General features: G+C 34.2%; 1 protein-coding gene across 1 annotated transcript; it reads right to left on the minus strand.

Moving 5' to 3' along the window:
- Window positions 1-1128: 1128 nt before the first annotated feature.
- On the minus strand, window positions 1129-19579 carry LOC114703109 (vomeronasal type-2 receptor 116-like). The gene is made up of 5 exons (XM_028883831.2): window positions 19463-19579; window positions 18288-19097; window positions 17223-17450; window positions 16415-16538; window positions 1129-2057 (listed from the first exon to the last, which is right to left on the minus strand). Exons 1-5 carry the CDS (start codon window positions 19577-19579, stop codon window positions 1129-1131), a joined length of 2208 nt encoding a protein of 735 aa, XP_028739664.2.
- Between the last annotated feature and the right edge of the window lie 782 nt (window positions 19580-20361).

Here is a 20361-nt window from a genome sequence, read left to right on the forward strand (position 1 = left end):
AACCCTCCTTCTCTAAGCACAGTAAGTACAGACCTCCCTGAAAATAATTTCATTGATAGTATTATGAAATTAACACCATCCATAATAATCACTAATTTATATTACAAACTGAAACAATAATTATTGTAATTTTTATTTATCAATTTCCTAAACTAAAAGATGAGAAACAAAGGCATAAAACTGTTTAAGCAATTTGTGTATAAATGCTGGATTTAAAAAAATAAATGTTAGGTTTTCTAAGAGTAATCACAATAAGTGCTATGAATGCTGAATAGACTGTCCTTCAGAGAAGTTGCATCAAGTCTTATTCCTTAGACTGTAGATTGACAGACTGAACATAATCATTAGTACTGTGCACATGAGAGAAGTAATTATGCTGTTTCAGAAATAATGTGATAGAGCTGAACTCAGGTACATTCACAAAATCCTTGTCTTTTTATTAAACCTTTCTTGTCAGTTGATTTTATTGTTTGTGCTACTATATCCTATCTGGAAAGTCTGTATCCTTATAAGTTGAAGTGTACTCTTTATGTTTACTTCTAGTAGATTAATGGTAATAGGTCTTAAGGAGGAAGTTCTTGACCCATTTGTAGTAGAATTGTGTACAGAAAGATAGATAAGATCCAAGTTTTGTTGATCCCCCTATTGAAAATAAGGTTTATTGTACTGTATGTTTATGATGTTGTCTTTTCTCCAACATATATTTATGGTATCTTCATTAAAATTCAGGTTGTTGTAATTGCATGTACTTTATCTCATACTTCAATTCTATTTCATTTATTTGTGTCTTTTTTGTGAAAGTACTATGATGTTTTTATTAATGTACTGTTGTATAATTTGAAATCAAAATAGTGTCAGGAAACTAAATATCTAGACTGCATGAACACAATGCCTGTTGCATATTCCAAGGTGACAAGAAGAAGGTTCATATTCAAAGTAAGAATCATATATCTAAAAATAAAGGAGGGGGAGTAAGAGGTGAAGGGCTGATGGCTATGGTTTGTAGTGCTTCAAATGTTAGAATAATCCCAGAGCCATATGTCCATAATAGCAAAACCTAGAGTACAGTGTGATGATTGAAGTGTATTGTAACTGTTCCAAGATACTCAATTTAGGAAACAAACAAGTTTAATTTTCAGAAGACATTTTAGTTTCAAAATGTTTCTTATTCCTACAATGATAACTATAAATTCTTTCTGGCCTTAACAAAATAATATAGCACTTTGGGAGAAAAATGCATCCTAGAAGACCAGCACTAGAAGCCAAGATAGAAAATACCTCTGTGGCCACCACAGCCTTGCCCTTGGTGCTTTGGTAGACAGGAAGGAAGGTGACCCAGACACTACAAAAAACCAGCATGCTAAAGGTCAGGAACTTGGCTTCATTAAAAGCATCAGGCAGGTTTCTCACAAGAAAAGCCAGGGTGAAGCTCCCCACTGCCAGGCAGCCCAGGTATCCCAGGACACAGTAAAAAGCAGTGACTGAACCCTTGTTGCACACAATAATGATATGATCATATTCTGAGTGTGTATCTATGTCAACAAAAGGAGGTGATGTCCCCAGCCATATGCCAAGGGGAATAAGTTGGATCAGAGTGCAGAAGGGAACTATGAAGTTAGGTACTCTTGATATCAACAACCATCTCATCCTTCTTCCTGGAGAAGTAACACTGAATGCCAGAACCACAGTAACAGTTTTGGCTAAGACAGTGGAAAGAGCCACAGTGAACACAGCTGAAAATACTGTCTGCTGTAGAATGCAAGTGGCTGTGTTGGGATAACCAATGAAGAGCAAAGGACAGAGAAAACAGAGGGTGAGGGAGATGAGCAGAATATAGCTAAGTGTTCTATTATTAGCTTTGACAATTGGAGTGGTTCGGTGTTTTACAAAGATCCCAAGAATGGTAACTGCCAGTCCAGAGAAGAACAAGGATAAGGAGGTTAAAATTATCCCCAAGGCATCTTCATAGGATAGGAAGGTCACACTTTTTTGAATGCAGTGAATTCTCTGCTTATTGGCATATTGATTATCTCCACACCTCAAACACTGCTCCATATCTGTTGTGAAATAAAATGTTTTGAGGGAAATTTATTAGTAAGAGACCAGAAAATGGAGAGATTCCACATTTAGTCATCTCTTGTCACCAAATGAAACCTTCAGTGCTTGGAATGTGTTACATCAGATGGAATTTTTATCAAAAGGGGCTTTGTTAACTCCATCAAACAATATATTCACCTAGGCTATTTTTTCCTCTCCAAAACAAGAGGAACATCCTCTTGCTGAAGACTATGCCTAGATAATACATTAAACACAGAGAAAATGACAAGTTTCCTAATTATAACCTCCAGCCCTAATGACTAATGTTGATGGTACTAATGATTACTCTGAAACCTACCAAAAGAAAATGGTGAGCACTACCTTAGCGACAATCCCAGTACCAAACATGGAGGTCTTGAGGTCTGTACAGACAGACAAAAAGTGACAGACCTGGGTAGGAAGAGGAAATGATGTAGCTGGAATAAGAGAGCCAATGAGAGAACAGAACAGAAAAGGCATATAAACGTGAGTATACAGAAAGAAGCTCTCCTTGGAAGCTGCAGAGTTGGTGAGGTGAGGCTAACTCGTGGTTCTTCCTATACCCATGATCTTTCTGTCGGGCTTTAACTAAAATTTCTGGCTGTGTGTTTTTTATTTATTAAGACCATTTAGAAATTCGTCTTCAAGTGGCACCCAATGAACTTGGCAAGAATTCATTAAAAAAAATGCTTGTGGGCTTACAGGGCCCCTGGCTCAGTCATAGTTGAAAAGGTCAGGCCAGAGCACATGACTAGAGTCTCTTTGGCTTTCTTTCTTATGGTGGGTGGTGTGGTCTCTCTCTCTGGATTCCCATCTCGGACTGCTACCACACTAGGTAGCTGCCTTGAAAATCTCTTGGACTTCTACTGTTCTATGCAATGACAAACTTGGTAAGTCAATTAAGATATCTTAAAGAGTGAAATTAGTTAAAAAAAATTTTCCCACATTAAAAAATGGGAAACGTCTTTACTATGGAAGGAATTTTTTCACTGATAACACATAAGGCAGTCTGAAAGTGGAACAATTAAATTAGAGTATAATTAATATTGATGTGATGCACGTAATATCAATTATAAATATTATTTGCTTGATTATTTTCATTTTAGCATTAAAAAGGTTGGTCAATTTAAGTAATAAGATAAAAGCTTTAGACAAACCTGTTAAAATGAATCATAGAGAAATTCAGACCTAGACAGGAGAATTTAAAGGTGAACCTAAATCAGTGTTGACTTTAGAAAAAGTGTTAAAATGAATTATAGAGAAATTCAGACCCAGACAGAAGAATTTAAAGGTGAAATTATTTTAGGATTGAATTATACAGTTACAGAGAGACAGCCTGTTTTCAAACAAACAAAATTAATCTATCTGGTAACCTTACAGGAAATACCTCCACAAGGGCATGTACAAGCTAATTGGATTCCAGTGGAAATGTTAGTTTTAAGGAGATTTAAACTAGCTATAGTATCATGTGGCATTCATTCTTCATTTGTAAAGCAGATGTTAAACTTCTGGTGAATTTGTGTAGAATTATCTTTCATGACTGCAAAGAATTAATTACAGCTGTCCTAGATGCTGGAGCACAATTTCAATGGACAACTTGGTTTAAAGAGGAAGCTAAAACAATAGAACGACAACATAGGACTAGAGGTGTGGATATTTCCAAGGATCAGCTACTTGGAGAAGGCAATTACCCTGATATGCAAAGACAATATTTATAAATTTATGCCACATGGCAGCCATGAATGCATGGGACAGAATTGAGAAGGCAGGGATGAAAATTGAATCATTTACAAAAGTTATACAAGGCCGGAAAGAATCTTTCATGGATTTCTTACAAATGCTGTCTTCAGCAGTAAATAGAAGGACACGAAATTCAGAAGCTAGTCAGATAATAATTGAATCTTTGGCTTTTGGGAATGCAAATTCAGCATGCAAAACAATAACCAGGCTTTAAAATGCAAGATCAGTATCCTTGGAGGTTCCGATCAGGGACACAATTAATATTCAGTCTCATGACCATGATGATATGTCGATAGGAGACGTGATATGAAAAACTTTAAGGAAAAATAATAATGTCAGATGTTTCAGTTGTATTAACCAAGGTCATTAGAAAAGGGAGTGTAATCAGGGCTTTCCTAGAAAGAATGTTTATTCAAGGAATAGTGCCAACAGAATGCTTCTCCCTTCTGGATTATACAGAATATGTGGTAAGGGAAAACATTGGACCAATGAATGTAGATCAACAAGGGACAGACAAGGTAATCCTTTGCCTTTGCCATCATGCAATTCTAAGAGGAGCCTCATGCAGGACCCCATTACAAATTCAGTTCAGACTTTTCCTGCCATAGTAGAAGAAACCCCTTCTCAGAGCAAATAAATAACCAAAGGCATATTGGAATAAAACAGGCTGTTCATGATGATATAACAGGTGTAGCAGAGAGAACAGGAAATTCAGGAGAAACCATAAGGCGAATTTGGCAAACTACTATAAATGAACAAAGAACAAAATTAAAAGTACAAATAAATGTTGTTCTCTTGGAAGCATTGGTAGATACAGGTGCAGATGTTACAATAATTGCACCAGAATTTTGGCTTCCAAATTGGCCTCTTCAGGAGGTAAATGTTCAGCTCTTAGGTATTAGAACATTACCTCAGTGAAACAGACTGCAAGATGGCTTGAATGTATAGGTCCAGAAGGACAGAAAGGAAAATTAAAGCCATCCATGGCAAACATAGCTATGAACTTAAGGGATCATGATCTATTACAACAATGGAATACCAAGATTAACAATCCCCCAACTTTAGAAACAAACCATAAACTAACACATGTTTCTGAGAGAAATGTTAGGAGGTATCGAAATTAACACAAGTCACTGGCCATTCAGATTGTGGAAGAACAGGGCACAATAACTGCTGATCTTTCAAAGACACCAACAACTCAACTTTTAAAATGGTTTACAGATAAGCCTGTATGGGTTCAGCAATAGCCTTATCAATAGCCTTGGAAGATATGGTATAAGGGCAGTTAAATGCTCAGCTGATTGAAGAATCAGCCAGCCTTTGGAATTCTTTTGTTTTTGTTATTAAAAGATATCTGGTAATGGAGAATGGTAACAGAACTAAGAGCAGTTAACAAAGTAATTCAGCCAATGGGTTCTCTACACTCTGGAATTTCTTTGCCTATGTCATTAACCTAAATGATGGCCTCTTATAGTTATCAATTTAAAAGATTGTTTCTTTTCAATACCCTTACAAAAAAAGAGAGAAAAATTTGCCTTCACAGTGCCTACTTATAATGATTCTCAGCCAGTCAAGAGATATCAATGGAGGGTTCTCCCATTAGCAAATGTTGAATAGCACAACCCTGTGCCAATATTTTGTACAACAGCCATTGGAAGTAATACATAAATAATTTCCTAAATTTATAATTTATCATCACATGGACAGTATTTTACTAGCTGATTCAAATGCAGATACTGTAGAAAGAATATTTGAAGAAGTAAAGAAAATTTTGCTTTGTTAGGATTACATATTTAATCTGAAAAGATACAAACAGGAGATTCTATTAATTATGTGGGATACCAGACAGGTCCACAAAAATTAAACGCAAAAAGGTGCAAATTAGAAGAGATCAATTTCGGGTTTTAATGCCATTCAAAGTTTATTTGAAGACATTTCCCATCTATGAACTGTTGTTGAGGTAAAAAAGGATGAACTGAGTAATTTCTTTAAAACCTTAGGAGGTGACAAGGACTTAAATAGTCCAAGAGAATTATCAGGTGAAGCTGAGAGAGAATTGGCCTTGGTGGAAAAGAAAGTACAGGAAGGACACGTGGATTGTATGGATCCAAAGGTTGATTGAATTATGGTTATTTTGCCCTGTAAGCATTTTCCTACAGGAATTTTAATGCAGAGGAAAAACATTATATTTTAATGGATATTTCTATGATATAAACAGAGTAAAAAATTACAAACTTACATGGAAAAGATATCTGATTTGATTTTAAAAAGAAAATTGAGACTTTGTCAATTCAGCATGAATAGACCCAGAAGAAATTGTGGTATCTTTAAATAAGGATGACATAAACAAATTATGGGCAGAAAGTGAACCTTGGCAAAGATCTTGCAGTAATTTTTAGGAGAGATACCCTAAAAGTGATAGAATTCAACTTATAAAGAGAGTTGATTGGATTCTGCCTCAAATTCCTTGGGAAACACCCATATTTAAAGCTCATACATTTTATATATATGTGAACAAACAAGGAAAGGCATGTTACAAGTCAGAAAATTTAAGTAAAGTGGTTCAAAATCCTTATAATTTGGTTCCAAAATTGGAAGTGTATGTTATTCTGTTGGTATTAATGAATTTTTCTGAACCTGTCAACATAGTTACTGACTCTCAGTATTCTGAAAGGGTGGTCTTACATATTGAGACTGAAGAATTTGTCCCTGATGAGTCATAATTAACTTTGTTTTTTATTCAGTTACAAGACATAATCAGGAATAGGAAGCAGCCCTTATATATAAGTCACATCTGATCCCATATAAGTTTGCCAGGCCTTCTAGCAAAAGGTAATGATGAAATTGATAAACTGTTGATAGGAAATGTGCTTGTGGCCTAAGAATTTCATTAAAAAAATCATGTCAGTAGTAAAGGTTTAGCAATGGATTTTTCCATAACCTGGCAACAAGCCAAGGAAATTGTAAGGAAATATCCTACTTGTTCTTTTTACAATCAGATTCCACTACCAGCAGGATGTGACATGAAGGGTACTCCAAGAATGAAATCTGGCAGATGGATGTGTTTCACTTTGCAGAATATGTAAAATGCAGAAATGTGTATGACACACCATAGATACTTATTCAGGATTTCAATGAGCAACTGCTCTGAGTTCTGAAAAAGCTGATTCAGTAATCACACATTTTCTAGAAGTTATGGCCATCATGGTTATACCTGCACAAGTAAAAACTATCAATGCTTCAGCCTATGTCTTGTGAAATGAAGCAGTTTTTTGCTTATTACAGTATAAAGCATATTACAGGTATACCACACAATCCTATAGGCCAAGCAGTCATAGAAGGATCAAAGTGAACTCTAAAGGATATGATAAGTAAACAGAAAGGGGTAACAAAGACCTCCCAGAAATAGATTACATAAGGCTCTATTAATTTTGAATTTTCTCAGTGTTAATGAGAAAGGAACAACAGCTGTGGAAAGACAATGCATAATAGAAACAACTACATAATTAAATCAGCCTAGATTCTTTAAAGATGTGCTAACCTCAGAATGGAAACCAGGATATGTACAACATTGGGGATGAGATTTCGCTTTTGTTTTTATAGGAGAAGAAAAGCTATGAACACCATCAAAATTGATTTGAACTAGAGTCCTCTTAGTTAGAAGAGGTGATAGTTCATGGCTCAGCATGACCATCCAATTTAAACTAAATTATACTACTAACAAATGCTTTTCATTTAATCAGATATAACTTGCCAAAAGGAAACCTTTCCATTGTTAGGCTGCGGGAAGGGTTTTTTTTTTTTTTTCTTTTAGGAGAATGAAGGGTAAATAATCTGAAGAACACAGGTCAAATGAGACATTTGAAGAAAAAGGACAAATTATCTAAAAAAAAATGTCCCAAGAAAAAGGATAAATTGGCCTATTGGTATATCACATGTAGAATTTCATAATTCTGCCTAAATTTTTGTTTCTGTTCTTCTCTACAGAGACAACACAAATGTTGTTATGTAGTCCCAGTTCAATTAAAAACTAAAGCTGGCTTTGAAGTTGGAGAACAGCTCCCTCCTTCTCTACACCCAAGCATGTTTGTTAAAAGGAAAATGCAAAAATCTCTGTATCATGTCAGAAGAAAGAGCCATCTGATATGGGACAGAAAAAAACCAAAAATTAGGGACTATTCTATTGCCACTAACCTCAATTCTTTGGTTCTATTTTGACTCTTTAAACTTTTTATTTATTTATTTATTTATTTATTTATTTATTTATAACTTTATTTTATTGTTTAATTTAATTTTACATATCAGCCACGGATTCCTTTGTTCTCCCCCCTCGAACACCCCCTGCCTTCCCCCCAGCCCACCCCCCCATTCCCATCTCCTCCATGGCAAAGAGGGGCTTATACAGGGACACTAGCCACAGCCTGGGAGGAGGGGACTAGACCTGCCTGGACTGAATCTACCTAGTTAAACTCTTCTTAAGGAATGACTTTCATATCAAAATTTATAAGGTTAATATATATATATCATACTTTGGTTATGATATTAATGGTCATATAGAGTACTAATTCTAGAAAAAGGCTTCATTTAGCTGCCTATACATGTTTTTGTATTGGAGTCTCTATCACTTTTCTGCAGGGAATCAAGACCAAGCCTAAGAGCAATTTTGAAGTCTCCAGAAAGATAATGGGGGCTCCCAAGGATGATTCCACATGCACAATAATATCACTAAGCTGACAAATATCACCCAAAGATCAGCTTTGGACTATAAACTGCTCAGGACAATTTCAAGAAAGCCAGCTAAGATGATCCAGCTTCACAGACTACTTGAACAAGATCTTGTGATAAGCCCTACACTTTCAAATTATTCAGAGACTGGACAACAAATGATAAAATTTCCTCTCCCAGAACTTGATAATTAACCCCAAATTTTTCTTTTCAGGATCCCCTAAAGATGCCGTTGCCCACAAACAGCAGGAAGCAATTTTAAGAACATGACGTACACATTTACAAGATGTGGGGCAGGTGGTTTATGGTCTTTCAATGGGTTTTGGGTTTGGGATACTTGTCATTGTTTAGGATGGTTGGTTACAAGTTGTTATTGCTAATTGTCAGGAAAAATACTAAACAAAGGAGATTAGATTTAAGGTTTTTGTTTGAAAAAAAAAAGAGACATAGACATGATAGAATAAAGGTTAGATTATTGAATCTACTCCTAAAAGAAAAAAGACAGGATATAGACATGACATAGATAAAAGGTAAATTATTGAATCTACTTTTAACATGCAACTAGTAGTTTTAAAATATTTTACATTGGATTGGATTTTTGTATATTGCATACAAATTATATATATATAATATATATATATATATATAATATATATATATACTAATTTGAGATTTATTTTATTAGAAAATGCTATACATGTATTTTTAATCTTGTTCAAAGTATTGTATCTAATTAGTTAATTTAACAATGTTATAGAATTGGTTAATCCTTGAATGTTATTATTACCAACTATTAAGATATAAAGTAATGAAAGTTAGTAGTTAGACATTACAATCGAACTTATAGTCATACTAGATATGTTCTCAAGGTCAAGCAGAGATATATTTTAGATAGACAATTCATCCACAAACACTTCAGAGATCTACAGAATATGGTATATGGCATTTAAGTTGTGTAATAATAGGTTTTTTTTTTTTTTTTTTTTTAACTATGAGACATGTCTGCTCCTGGTATCACCAATGGCTTCTGGTGTGCAGAGGAACAGTAGGTGAAACAGTTTTTCTTGGAGGAGTAACTAGGATGACAGAGTTTGGCCTCTCAATGGATTTTTACAAAGAAGATGAAGCCACCCACAAACCAAGAAGAATGGGATGCGGAGAAGAACAAGATGCAGAGCAGAGTGGAGAAGGGTGTGATACAGAGATGAAACCACCCACTAGCCGAGAAGAATGGGAAGCTGAATTCCAAAAACACCAGCAATTTCCAGAACTTAAAATCCTGAATCATGACAGGACACTGGTGGAATTCAAGTTTATCTGGTATATGGAATACTCACACCGAATGTGAGGTCGAGCTGTAGGCCTGACTTACATCCAGCTTCAAAGAGATTCTGTCTGGCATGTTAAGCCTGTGGGCCAAAGATGTTGGCTTAATCAGCAGAGAAACCTCAGGTGACTGTCCAGGAAGCTGGCTGTTTCTGTCATAACTAACTTTTTGGAAGTCACTTGTTTGTACTTCCTGTTTTATTGGTAATATTATTTCCTCCTCTGGTCTTTGAGGGAGTTGAAGATTAGATAGTTGTAGTTACAGTTTTCCTTGTTAAGAAATTCAGAAAATAAACTAAGAGGTGTTAAGTGTATAAGTTTGAAAGACATCATAAGATAGTTTTCTGTGGGTAATATAAGTTAGGATAGAAAGTGAATTAGATACATTTTGAATTCACCAAAATAGGATAGATAATGGAATATTTTCTCTGAATTTGTCAAATGCAAATGGACTAGACATTGTTGATGTATTTATTACTTGTACATATTGTATATAGTAATTGTTTTTATTGTATGTAGTTTTTCTCATATTAGTTTTAAGTTTTTTATTTTAATTAGACAGAAAGGGGAAATGTGGTGATATTTTATTTGTGCTAAAATGTGGTGATATTTTTATTTGTGCTTTCTTTAATTAATAAAGCTTACTTGGAGATCAGAGGGAATAGCAATCCATTATAAGTAAACAAAGAAGTCAGTAATGGTAGCAAATTCCCTTAATCCTATAAGTTAATAGGCAGAATCTCTGTGTGTTCAAGGTGACACTAGGGAACAGAGGCATGTGTGGTGACACATGCTTTTAATCCCAGTACCAACCATAGAGATCTCAAGGTCTGTACACACAGACAGAAAGTGACAGAGCTGTGTAGGAAGAGGAAGTGATGTAGCTGAGATAAGATAGCCATTGAGTGAACAGAATAGAAAAGGCATATAATGTGAGTATACAAAAAGAAGCTCGCCTTGGAAGCTGCAGAGTTGATGAGGTGGGGTCAGCTCATGGTTTGTCCTATTCCTCTGATCTTTCTCTTGGGCTTTAACCCAAATTTCTGGCTCTGTGTTTTTTTATTTATTAAGACCATTTAGAAATTCATATACAATACTGTTCTGGTAATGGAGTGCATCAATAAAATGATAGCTAGCAACATTCTGCTATCCTCCTCAGCAGTCATCAAAAAGCTTCATCTTGCAGTAGATTGAACAAATACAAAGACCCAGAACTAGACAATATGCAGAGAGTGAGAAAACTTAGCATGTTCTGTACTAAATGAGATATCTATCAAATCCTCCCCTCAGGGCTCAAGGGTATTTGCTGAAGAAGAAGCTAAACGTGTGTAAAAGCCAATGGGGATGGAAGGCACCAAGAAACAATTGCCTTATAGGCACAAAAGGACTGGCATGTATAAGAATTCAACCTGTGGCAGCATGCACAGGGCTGGCACAGGTCTAAGCAACATGGGGATTCCATGCTGAGAAGGGAGGCAGACACAAGTCTCTATATAACCTAGAATCTATCTACAATTAATAATTATCATAAAGGATAAATTAACTTTCTCCAATAGAGTGCCATTAGGTATACAAAACTTATTTAAGTGCAGACTTTTTGCCCAGAAATAAATAAATAGCAAGAAACAAACTACGATGTTTTTTTGATTTGTGTTTGTTTTATTTATTTACTTTTGTTGTTGTTGTTTTGGTTTGGTGTTTTGGGTTATTTTTTCATCTCATAAAGCTTTGTCTGGTCATTTGTTTCTTTTTTGTCTTGCAGGTCTTTTGCTTGAATGTCATTGTTTCTGATTATGTGCTTTTATGGGATTTCTCAGTGTGTGAATGTATGTATCTCTACATATTCTTGTGAATTTTTATAACTCTATACTTTCTATTTATTTTGTCTTATTCTGGTTTGTTTAGCTTACTTTTCTTTCTTTCTTTTTTGTTTTGTATTTCCCTTTGTTTTCTAATAAAAGATAAAAAGAAAAGTGTGAATTTAGGTGAATAGAGAGGTGGAGAGAATCTGGGAGAAGTTGGAAGAAGATAAAAACATTAACAGATTATTTAATGTAAAAATATATTTAAAAAACAAAAACCTTAATTTTTATAAACTTTGTTACTAAAAGGTCTAAAAATAAATATAAGAATTACAAACCAAAATTAAGCATACAAAAAGTATATACAATATAATGTACTTAAATACAGCTATAATTTATATTGGAAACAGAAACTGAAAAGTTTCACATCACATTTTACACTTTCAGAATTTAATATATTTTACTCACTCACTCATCACAAAAAAACCCAAACAAAAAACCATCACAGAATTAGAAAGAGAGAAAAGTTTCAGTAGAGTCTTTTAAAAACAAAAGATCCTGGAACATTGTACTTCAACTTCTAAAACACCATGGATGCCACTGTAGGGTACTCTACCATGCAAAACTATCTGCCTTGTTGAAGAAGAAAGAAAAACGTTTCAAGATATAAACAGTCTAAATACTTTATGTACACTAAGCCTGATCTACAGAAAATACTAGAAGTAATACTTTAGGCTGAAGAGAGGAATTAGCATACCAAAGAGTGTGTAGAAAGAAAGAAAGGTAAAACTATAATTATTGAAGTAAAAATATGACTAAGGACAAAGACAGAATAAAAGCATCAAGATGACAGCAATCTACTCACATCTTTTAGTAACTTTAAATGGTAAAGGATTCAACTCCCCAACCAAAAGACACTGAAAGTTCAATGAACAGGAAACAAAATACATCCTTTCATTATCTACAAGAAATCCAATATGTCTTCAGAGTTAGTCACCACCATAGAATCAAAAGACTGGAAAAAAATTTCAATCAAATGAGACCAGGAAACAAGCTGGTGTCAATTTCCTAAAATCTTATAAAATGGACTTCAAACAAAATTCATCAGAAGATATGAAATAGGATACTTGATTCTGGACAAGGGACCAATAAGCCAAGGAAACATTACAATCTGAAGCACATGAAGTCTACACACTGCTACACCCAATTTCTAAAATAATATATTACTAGAAATTAAGGGACTGATTGACTTCAATTCAGTATTATTGATTTCAGTATCTTGCATTGTCAAATACACAGCTCATCTGGACAAAAATAAATGGAGAGAAACAAGATCTAAATGACACTGTAGATCAAATGTCCCTCACTGATACTCCAGACAAAATACTAAAAAAATATAAATTGCATCCAGCAGCCCATGGAAGTTTCTATAAAAGAGATGACAAGTCACATATATTAATAACACAAAACAAAAGCCAGTAATACAATAAAATTTCAATAACACCACTGATTCTGTCTGTTCAAAATATAATTATACAGTAAATAGCAAAAAACAATATAGTAATAAAAACCACTAGAAAATATATAAACTTATAGAGATTATATGATACACTCTCAAAGGATAAATGTTTCATGAAATAAACAAGAAAGAAAGTTAAATGTTCTTGTATACACGTAGAAAAGAAAACACAAGCCTGGCAGTGGTGGCAAATGCCTTTAATCCCAGCACTTGGGAGGCAGAGCCAGGCGAATCTCTGTGAGTTCAAGGTCAGCCTGGGCTACCAAGTGAGTCCCAGGAAAGGCACAAAGCTACACAGAGAAACCCTGTCTTGAACCCCCCCCCCCAAAAAAAGAAAGAAAGAAAGAAAGAAAGAAAAGAAAACACAAAACAGCAAATATCTTGGACTTGCTAAAAGCAGTGCTCTGAGAGAAATATACATACCTGGAAAAATAAAAAAATATTGTACAAATATGTCTCTTAATTTTAAAATTCCAGAATTAGGTAAAACAAAAAGCAAACAGTCCTAAGTCCAATATATTGGACTATATATTAAAACCCTGTACAGAAACTAATGTAAGTGGAACACAAACAGCAAATGAAACTAAAAGCTGGGTCTTCAAAAAGAAAACAATCTTGACAGTATCTTATCAGAATTAAACAAACACACAAAAGAGATCTAATAAATAAAAATCACACATAATTAGGAAAGTATTACAATAAACATCAAAGAACTTTGCAATGTTATGAGGGTATACTTAACAACCTACAAGTTATTACACTGAAAATAGCTAAAGGAAGGAAATGAATTTCTATACAGATCTGAATGACCAAAGAAAATCTAAGAAGCAATGAACAATGTAAACACACAAACACAAATAAGTTGATTGTCCCAGGAATTAAAAAGCCTTCATTATAAAAGGGCTCTGTTTCAAAATTAAAATCTAACATATTTTCAGATAAGACTTTCAACCATTTTTATTTATGAAAATTTTCAATATGCAGAATCATTTTTTTTCAGTTTGCTGACTGATATAGACAGAATAGGATGGAATAGAGCACAGAATTTTCAGTTTGGGTTGGGCATAAAGATAGGAGATGGTTTAAGTGAAATGAAATTAGATGGATACAATGTATTGGGCTGGCATTCAGATATATGTATAGGTTTGTGCCTAGAACTGAGGATGGTGCAAGCGAGGTTGTCCAATCCAGACCATAATTTATTATTAAATATAAAATTTTACTTCTGAATAATTACTTCAGTAATTATTCAAAAGACAAAAATAGAAGGAATACTTGCAAACTGCTTCAATTACATCAGAATTATTCTAATAACAAAGTGGGGAAAAAACTTTACTCCAGTAATGAAAAAGTAATTATAAACCAATATTACTAGTAAAATTAATTTCAAACTCTCAATAAGACAATTGCAAAACAAATATCAGCAAAAAGCAAACATCAAGTTGCCTTTTCTAAGATATGCAAGTCAATAAAAAAGTACATTATACAAATAGACTTATATAAAAATATCATGATCACCACAATATTTGTGTAAATGCCATTAATAAAAATCAGCCTGCCATGCTTAAAGATCTAGGGAGGAAATTATATATGGAGACATACTTCAACATGATTAAGAATATATTTTGAGCCGGGCGGTGGTGGCGCACGCCTTTAATCCCAGCACTCGGGAGGCAGAGGCAGGAGGATCTCTGTGAGTTCGAGGCCAGCCTGGGCTACCAAGTGAGTTCCAGGAAAGGCGCAAAGCTACACAGAGAAACCCTGTCTCGAAAAAACGAAAAAAAAAAAAAAAGAATATATTTTGACAAGACCAAAGTCAATATTTTTCTAAAGAGGAAAAAAATAAAACCATGCTACTATAATTAGGAAAAAGTTCACAATGTATACTCTCTCTTAATTATTGTGCACAGATACATTATAGGCAGAGAAAGAAATGTTGAACATGCTTTCATTCACATTCAAGTTTCACAAGATAAAAATTCAAAACTAAAATTCCCTTATGCATCACATATAACCACTACACCAACCCAGATTTTGGACATCTTGTATCAGGTTCTATTCAGATAACCCTACCTCATCCTCTCCTCTTCATGACTTTCCCAACCTTCAGATCTACACAAGGCCCCACATCCATTGTCCTGGTCTATTCTGAATAACCAATCAACTTTACTCCAGAATTCATGATCTGGACACAACCCATGTCTCCCTTCCACAACCTATATATCCCTTGAATACTGCACCACAATTCTCTGCCCAGATAGATCCTATACACTTGTCAACATTTCTAGACAGATGAGCCGGCCTGATCTCTTCTTCATACTCCAAACCCAACACCCAGATCAAACCTGGGCCCAATCCATTGTTCTGGTCTGGACTGGATCATCCCTCTTTCACTATTCCCTTTTCTAGACACATATCATGAATGCCAGCCCAACTTTGGCATCCATATTATTTCAAATCCAATTAAGCCTTCTCCAGCCTTTATGCTCAACCCAAACTTCACATTCTGTGCTCTATTCCATTCTACTCTGTCTATGTCAGTCAGCAAACTGAAAAAAAATGATTCTGCATACATTGAACTCATCATAAAAATACAAATAAAATAAAAAAGATCAAAGCAATATATCCCATCCTCTCTGAATTCATCAGACTACCAGAAATGGTTTCAACAAGAATTACCCAGATAAAATATGGGACAAAGAATTTGAGAGAACCATCGTAAACATCAAAGAATAAATGGAGTTTAAAGAAGACATGAAGAAAGAGCTGAATGATTTGAAGAATCATTATCATAAGGAGAATAAACACTTGAATGATCTCCATGGAAACAAAAACATAAAGTTGATTAAAATGATGAAGACAACCCAGGATTTCAAAACCCATTTATTAATGGAATAAAAACTTTGAAAATAACTGAAGATGAAACACAGGTGGGAGATTCCTCTAATTATTATACAAATAATACAACACAAGAATCCTAGTCCCTAAAGGCATACACTGTGATATCTTCTTTCCTCAAAATATAATAATTATCAAGACAGAGTTGTGATTGTATTCTGCTTATTGTATAATTTTGTACTCTCATTTTAATAGTAGATTTTTAAAATAAATAAGTACAGGGAAATTAATATGGTTTTAATGTTATTTTCTAATGATATCCATTTATTGGATTTAAAGAGGAATACTAAAGAGAAAGGATGACTGTGTTCATAAATTTTACACTTACTTGTTTCATTAGAAATCTCATTTTCTGGACAAGGAGTACAATCAAAACAACAGATAGCCTTTCCTTCCATATGTGCTTTCCTGAATCCAGGACTACAACTCTCACTGCACAGTGATTGTGGGGTCTGAGGAAAATCAGAGATGCACTAGTAACTACTTCATCATTCATGCAACATAACAATAAATACAGTGACTCAGTGAACAGGAACTTTACAACATATTGTGTTCTTCAGTTAAACTGACTCTTTAGAAGTTTTTTGTTTGTATATAAGTTCATGGCCTAAAGAGATCTCTCTAATCCTGATATTCTCTGAGAATTCATGAAAACTGTACAATTTGCATCCTGATAAATTCATGTTCAATAAATTAGTACTTTGTGGATATTTTGAATCTGGTACCAGATGTTTTTCACTTGCTATTTGACTGTCATGTGGAGAATACTTTCCTCTGCTGTGGACTTTTAGTGTGACACCACAGTATAAGACAAATACCAATAAAATGCCTAACTATGGTATACAGCAATCTATACTATGTGCATTAGTATAGGATTAGAGTTCCTTTGACAATTTTATAGTGATGAATGTTAACAAAGACATTGTATTTGGATCTTACAAAAAACATAAATCTAATGGAAAGATTGACAAATACACAAGACGAATTCTATCAGTATAAACAAAAATTCCTTAAATCATATTTGAGAAATGTACATTGGAGGCCAAGAACAGAGTAACCAGAAATCAAGAATAATAAAAACAAGGATATGATGTTAGTTATTTGTAGTTCAAAATATTATGTTAGCTTCCACCAACCTCTGTAAATCCTAAGGCCCACTCTATCATGTCCTCATGTAAGGACAATTGCTGACCAGGGGGTGCAAATGGAGAAAACATTCCTACTTTCAACACTTGCACAAAATTGATTGGAAAATGGCAATAGTTGAGGATATCATATTCTGCCACAGATTTCCTTTTCTCATCCAAAATCACTTGGTTAGAATCCAAATGATAAAGCTGAGTATTCCTTAGAAAGGAGTGCAGCTAGGAGCAATGAATGGTTCAGGTTAATCAGAAAGCAATACATGGAAAAGCCCTTCATCTCTTTTATTCATTATATCATGAGTCAGATTTACCACAACAATGAATGAAGCATAACAAGTTCAATGGTATGAAAAAGTAAAATTTCCTAATATTCCTGAGGTCAATAAGATGAAACAAAATGCACTATCAGTCAGAACATGATTAATGTTGTTCATCCAGATCTCAGTAGTGTAGTGAAAGCTTGACATATTAAAAGATGATCTTGAGATATATAGATGATATGTATTCTCAAGTAGATATTATTACACAAAGTCCACTTTAAACATCATTTATGTACAATACCCATGTTTTCTCAGCAGCACTTAGGCATTCCTAAAGTTATTTTATATATTGCTGGATTTAAAGCAATCCCTAATCAAACCATCATTTTTTATATAGAAAATATTTTTCTGCTGAAGAAATAACTCTAGCAAAATATCATCTGATTTCTATGTGAATCCTGTATCCCATATGTGTATTGGTGTATGCAAACATGCACACACACGCACGCGCGCGCACACACACACACACACACACAAACACACACACACGTAAATTTTACAAAAAACAAAATGAGAATGTTGACATAAAATGAATTTCCCATTTCATGCTGGTAATTTGTTCATCAGTATGATATCATTACTTATTATATTCTGTCTTACTGCAAACTGCAAAAAAAATTTCTGTCTAAGATTTCTGTAAATTACACCCACAACTGGTCACTTTCTGTTCCTATTAATTCTTTCTTGAGAAAATTTTCTCTCTTATAATCTGTGGCATCAAAGAAGTGTCCATTACCTTCCAGGGGAAATGTGCCAATCTCTTTAAACCTTCTAGTCCCTGAAATTCTACCTGATGAAGAAATAAATCATGAAGAATATGGGCCACAGCATACACAGCATTGTATAGGTTGTAACTCTCCTCACTCATGGCCATGTCAATAAATGGATAAGGTAACATTCCCAAGGAGGCATTGAGTGGACAGTTCTCCAGTTTTGTGCAGTCAGACTCAGAAAATGAACAATCAAAAACTGAAGACCAGTGTATAGCTAAGTAAATATCATTTGGGTATTTCAAGGGGTTAATAGCATGGATAAATTTTTTAAAACCTGCGATTTCCTTATGGTGGTGTGAAAACATGAGAGAACCATGAACTGGGTGTAAGAACATACTTTGTTTCATTTTGAAAGAATGATATGGTGAGGCCATGACCCAGACTTTTTGTGTCATTAGAGAATGTACTACCATGTGAAAAAATGTGATCAGTGAATCAGAGTCAAAATAGACTATAATCACATTTACTGATGATTTCAAGATGTGAAGAATTTCATCCACTTTAATATCTGGAGATACTGATGATCTACCGAGTGACATGATTTCCACAAAGGCCACACAGATACCATTCTTGTCCATTTCTATTCTAAAGTCAGACCAAAACTGAAGGCTTCTTTCATCTTCTGAGATACAAAGCCCCACCCAGTTCCAGTGGAAATAACGGATTAAAGAGATCATAGCATGGGCCAGAAAGGTGTCTTTAGGTGCCATCTGATACATGGAAGTTAAATGGGTATTGCCACTCAGGATGGGATCATAACGCCCAATGGTGAGCTAAGAGAATAAGAGAGTTAATAATTATATGAAGATAAGTCTTGCACAATTATGAAACCTATTTGCACTTAACAATAGCTAAAAGTTTGGGAAGGAAGATTGTCTCTTTTCCTAATTACAGTCACCATCCATATCCTCAGAATGTTTTGGAATATTCATAATAAGACTCAGATTCAGAAAAATACATGCTCTTTTACAACTTCTACCACTAGTCTATTCTAATGAAGATCCCTCAGTAATTAAGTTTAAACAGAAATTTTGCATGATGCATAAATCCAGTCTCCACTTATCATTTTCCTCCATGAATACATCATTATCACTGAACAAATAATCAATACATTTCACTCTATTCGTGCAATACTCACCTGTGGAAATTTGTACAGCTGCAGCAGTTCTCCAAAAAGAGCAGATGCTGTCCATGATGGTCCTGTAATTAATACTACAGACTTGCTCTCTTTCCTACAGTTGTAATTAGGAATCATTCTGTCAATCCCTGAAATCCACTTTAAAGAAATATACATTGTGTCTGCATCAATAAATGGGAAATTATTTGCATCAATTCCCAAAGTCATGTTTGGTAAAATATTAGAGTTTTTGTTGACCTCTTCAACAGCAAAGAGGAAGGACAGAAAAAACATGTAGGTCTTGAGCTTAATCCTATAAAGATGGAAAGGAATCATGAAAAGGAACGTGAAAGTCATGATTTTATTCAAGAATAATGCAATAAGTTTAAAGATTGTAGTTCATATAGTGACCAATTAAACACACTGAATTTTTACTTTGCCAGCATTTATTAATTGTACAAAATATTGCATTTTATCATTAGAGTTCATAGATGTTTATAATATAATTTTGTCCTTTTCAATTGGCTATTAGCAAAATAGTCCTTTCTCTCTTGTGGTTCCCCTTCCTCTACTGTAAGTTCTCCTAATACTTTCTATTCTCTCTCTTATATTTAATTTAATAATTACTATTTTGTGTATACATACTGAAAACTTTATGACTACACACTGCTGATTCTATTTAGTTTTGCTCATAATGTAATATATGTATGTATATGAATACAAGTTATTATTCATATGTATTTAATTTATATATATTTTTGGAATGAATAATTGATATTGGATAACCAGTTTGGTGACTCATTCCTGTCAAAGACCATTTATCCTCCTCTTGGCAGTCATTAATAGCCTGTAGGAAACGGGCTAGGGGTTCATGGTATTTTCTCCACTCGTGTGGCTAAGTCTAGTAGTGTTGTCACTAC

Source organism: Peromyscus leucopus, chromosome 17 (genome assembly GCF_004664715.2).
Source record: "Peromyscus leucopus breed LL Stock chromosome 17, UCI_PerLeu_2.1, whole genome shotgun sequence".
Classification (NCBI taxonomy): domain Eukaryota; kingdom Metazoa; phylum Chordata; class Mammalia; order Rodentia; family Cricetidae; genus Peromyscus; species Peromyscus leucopus.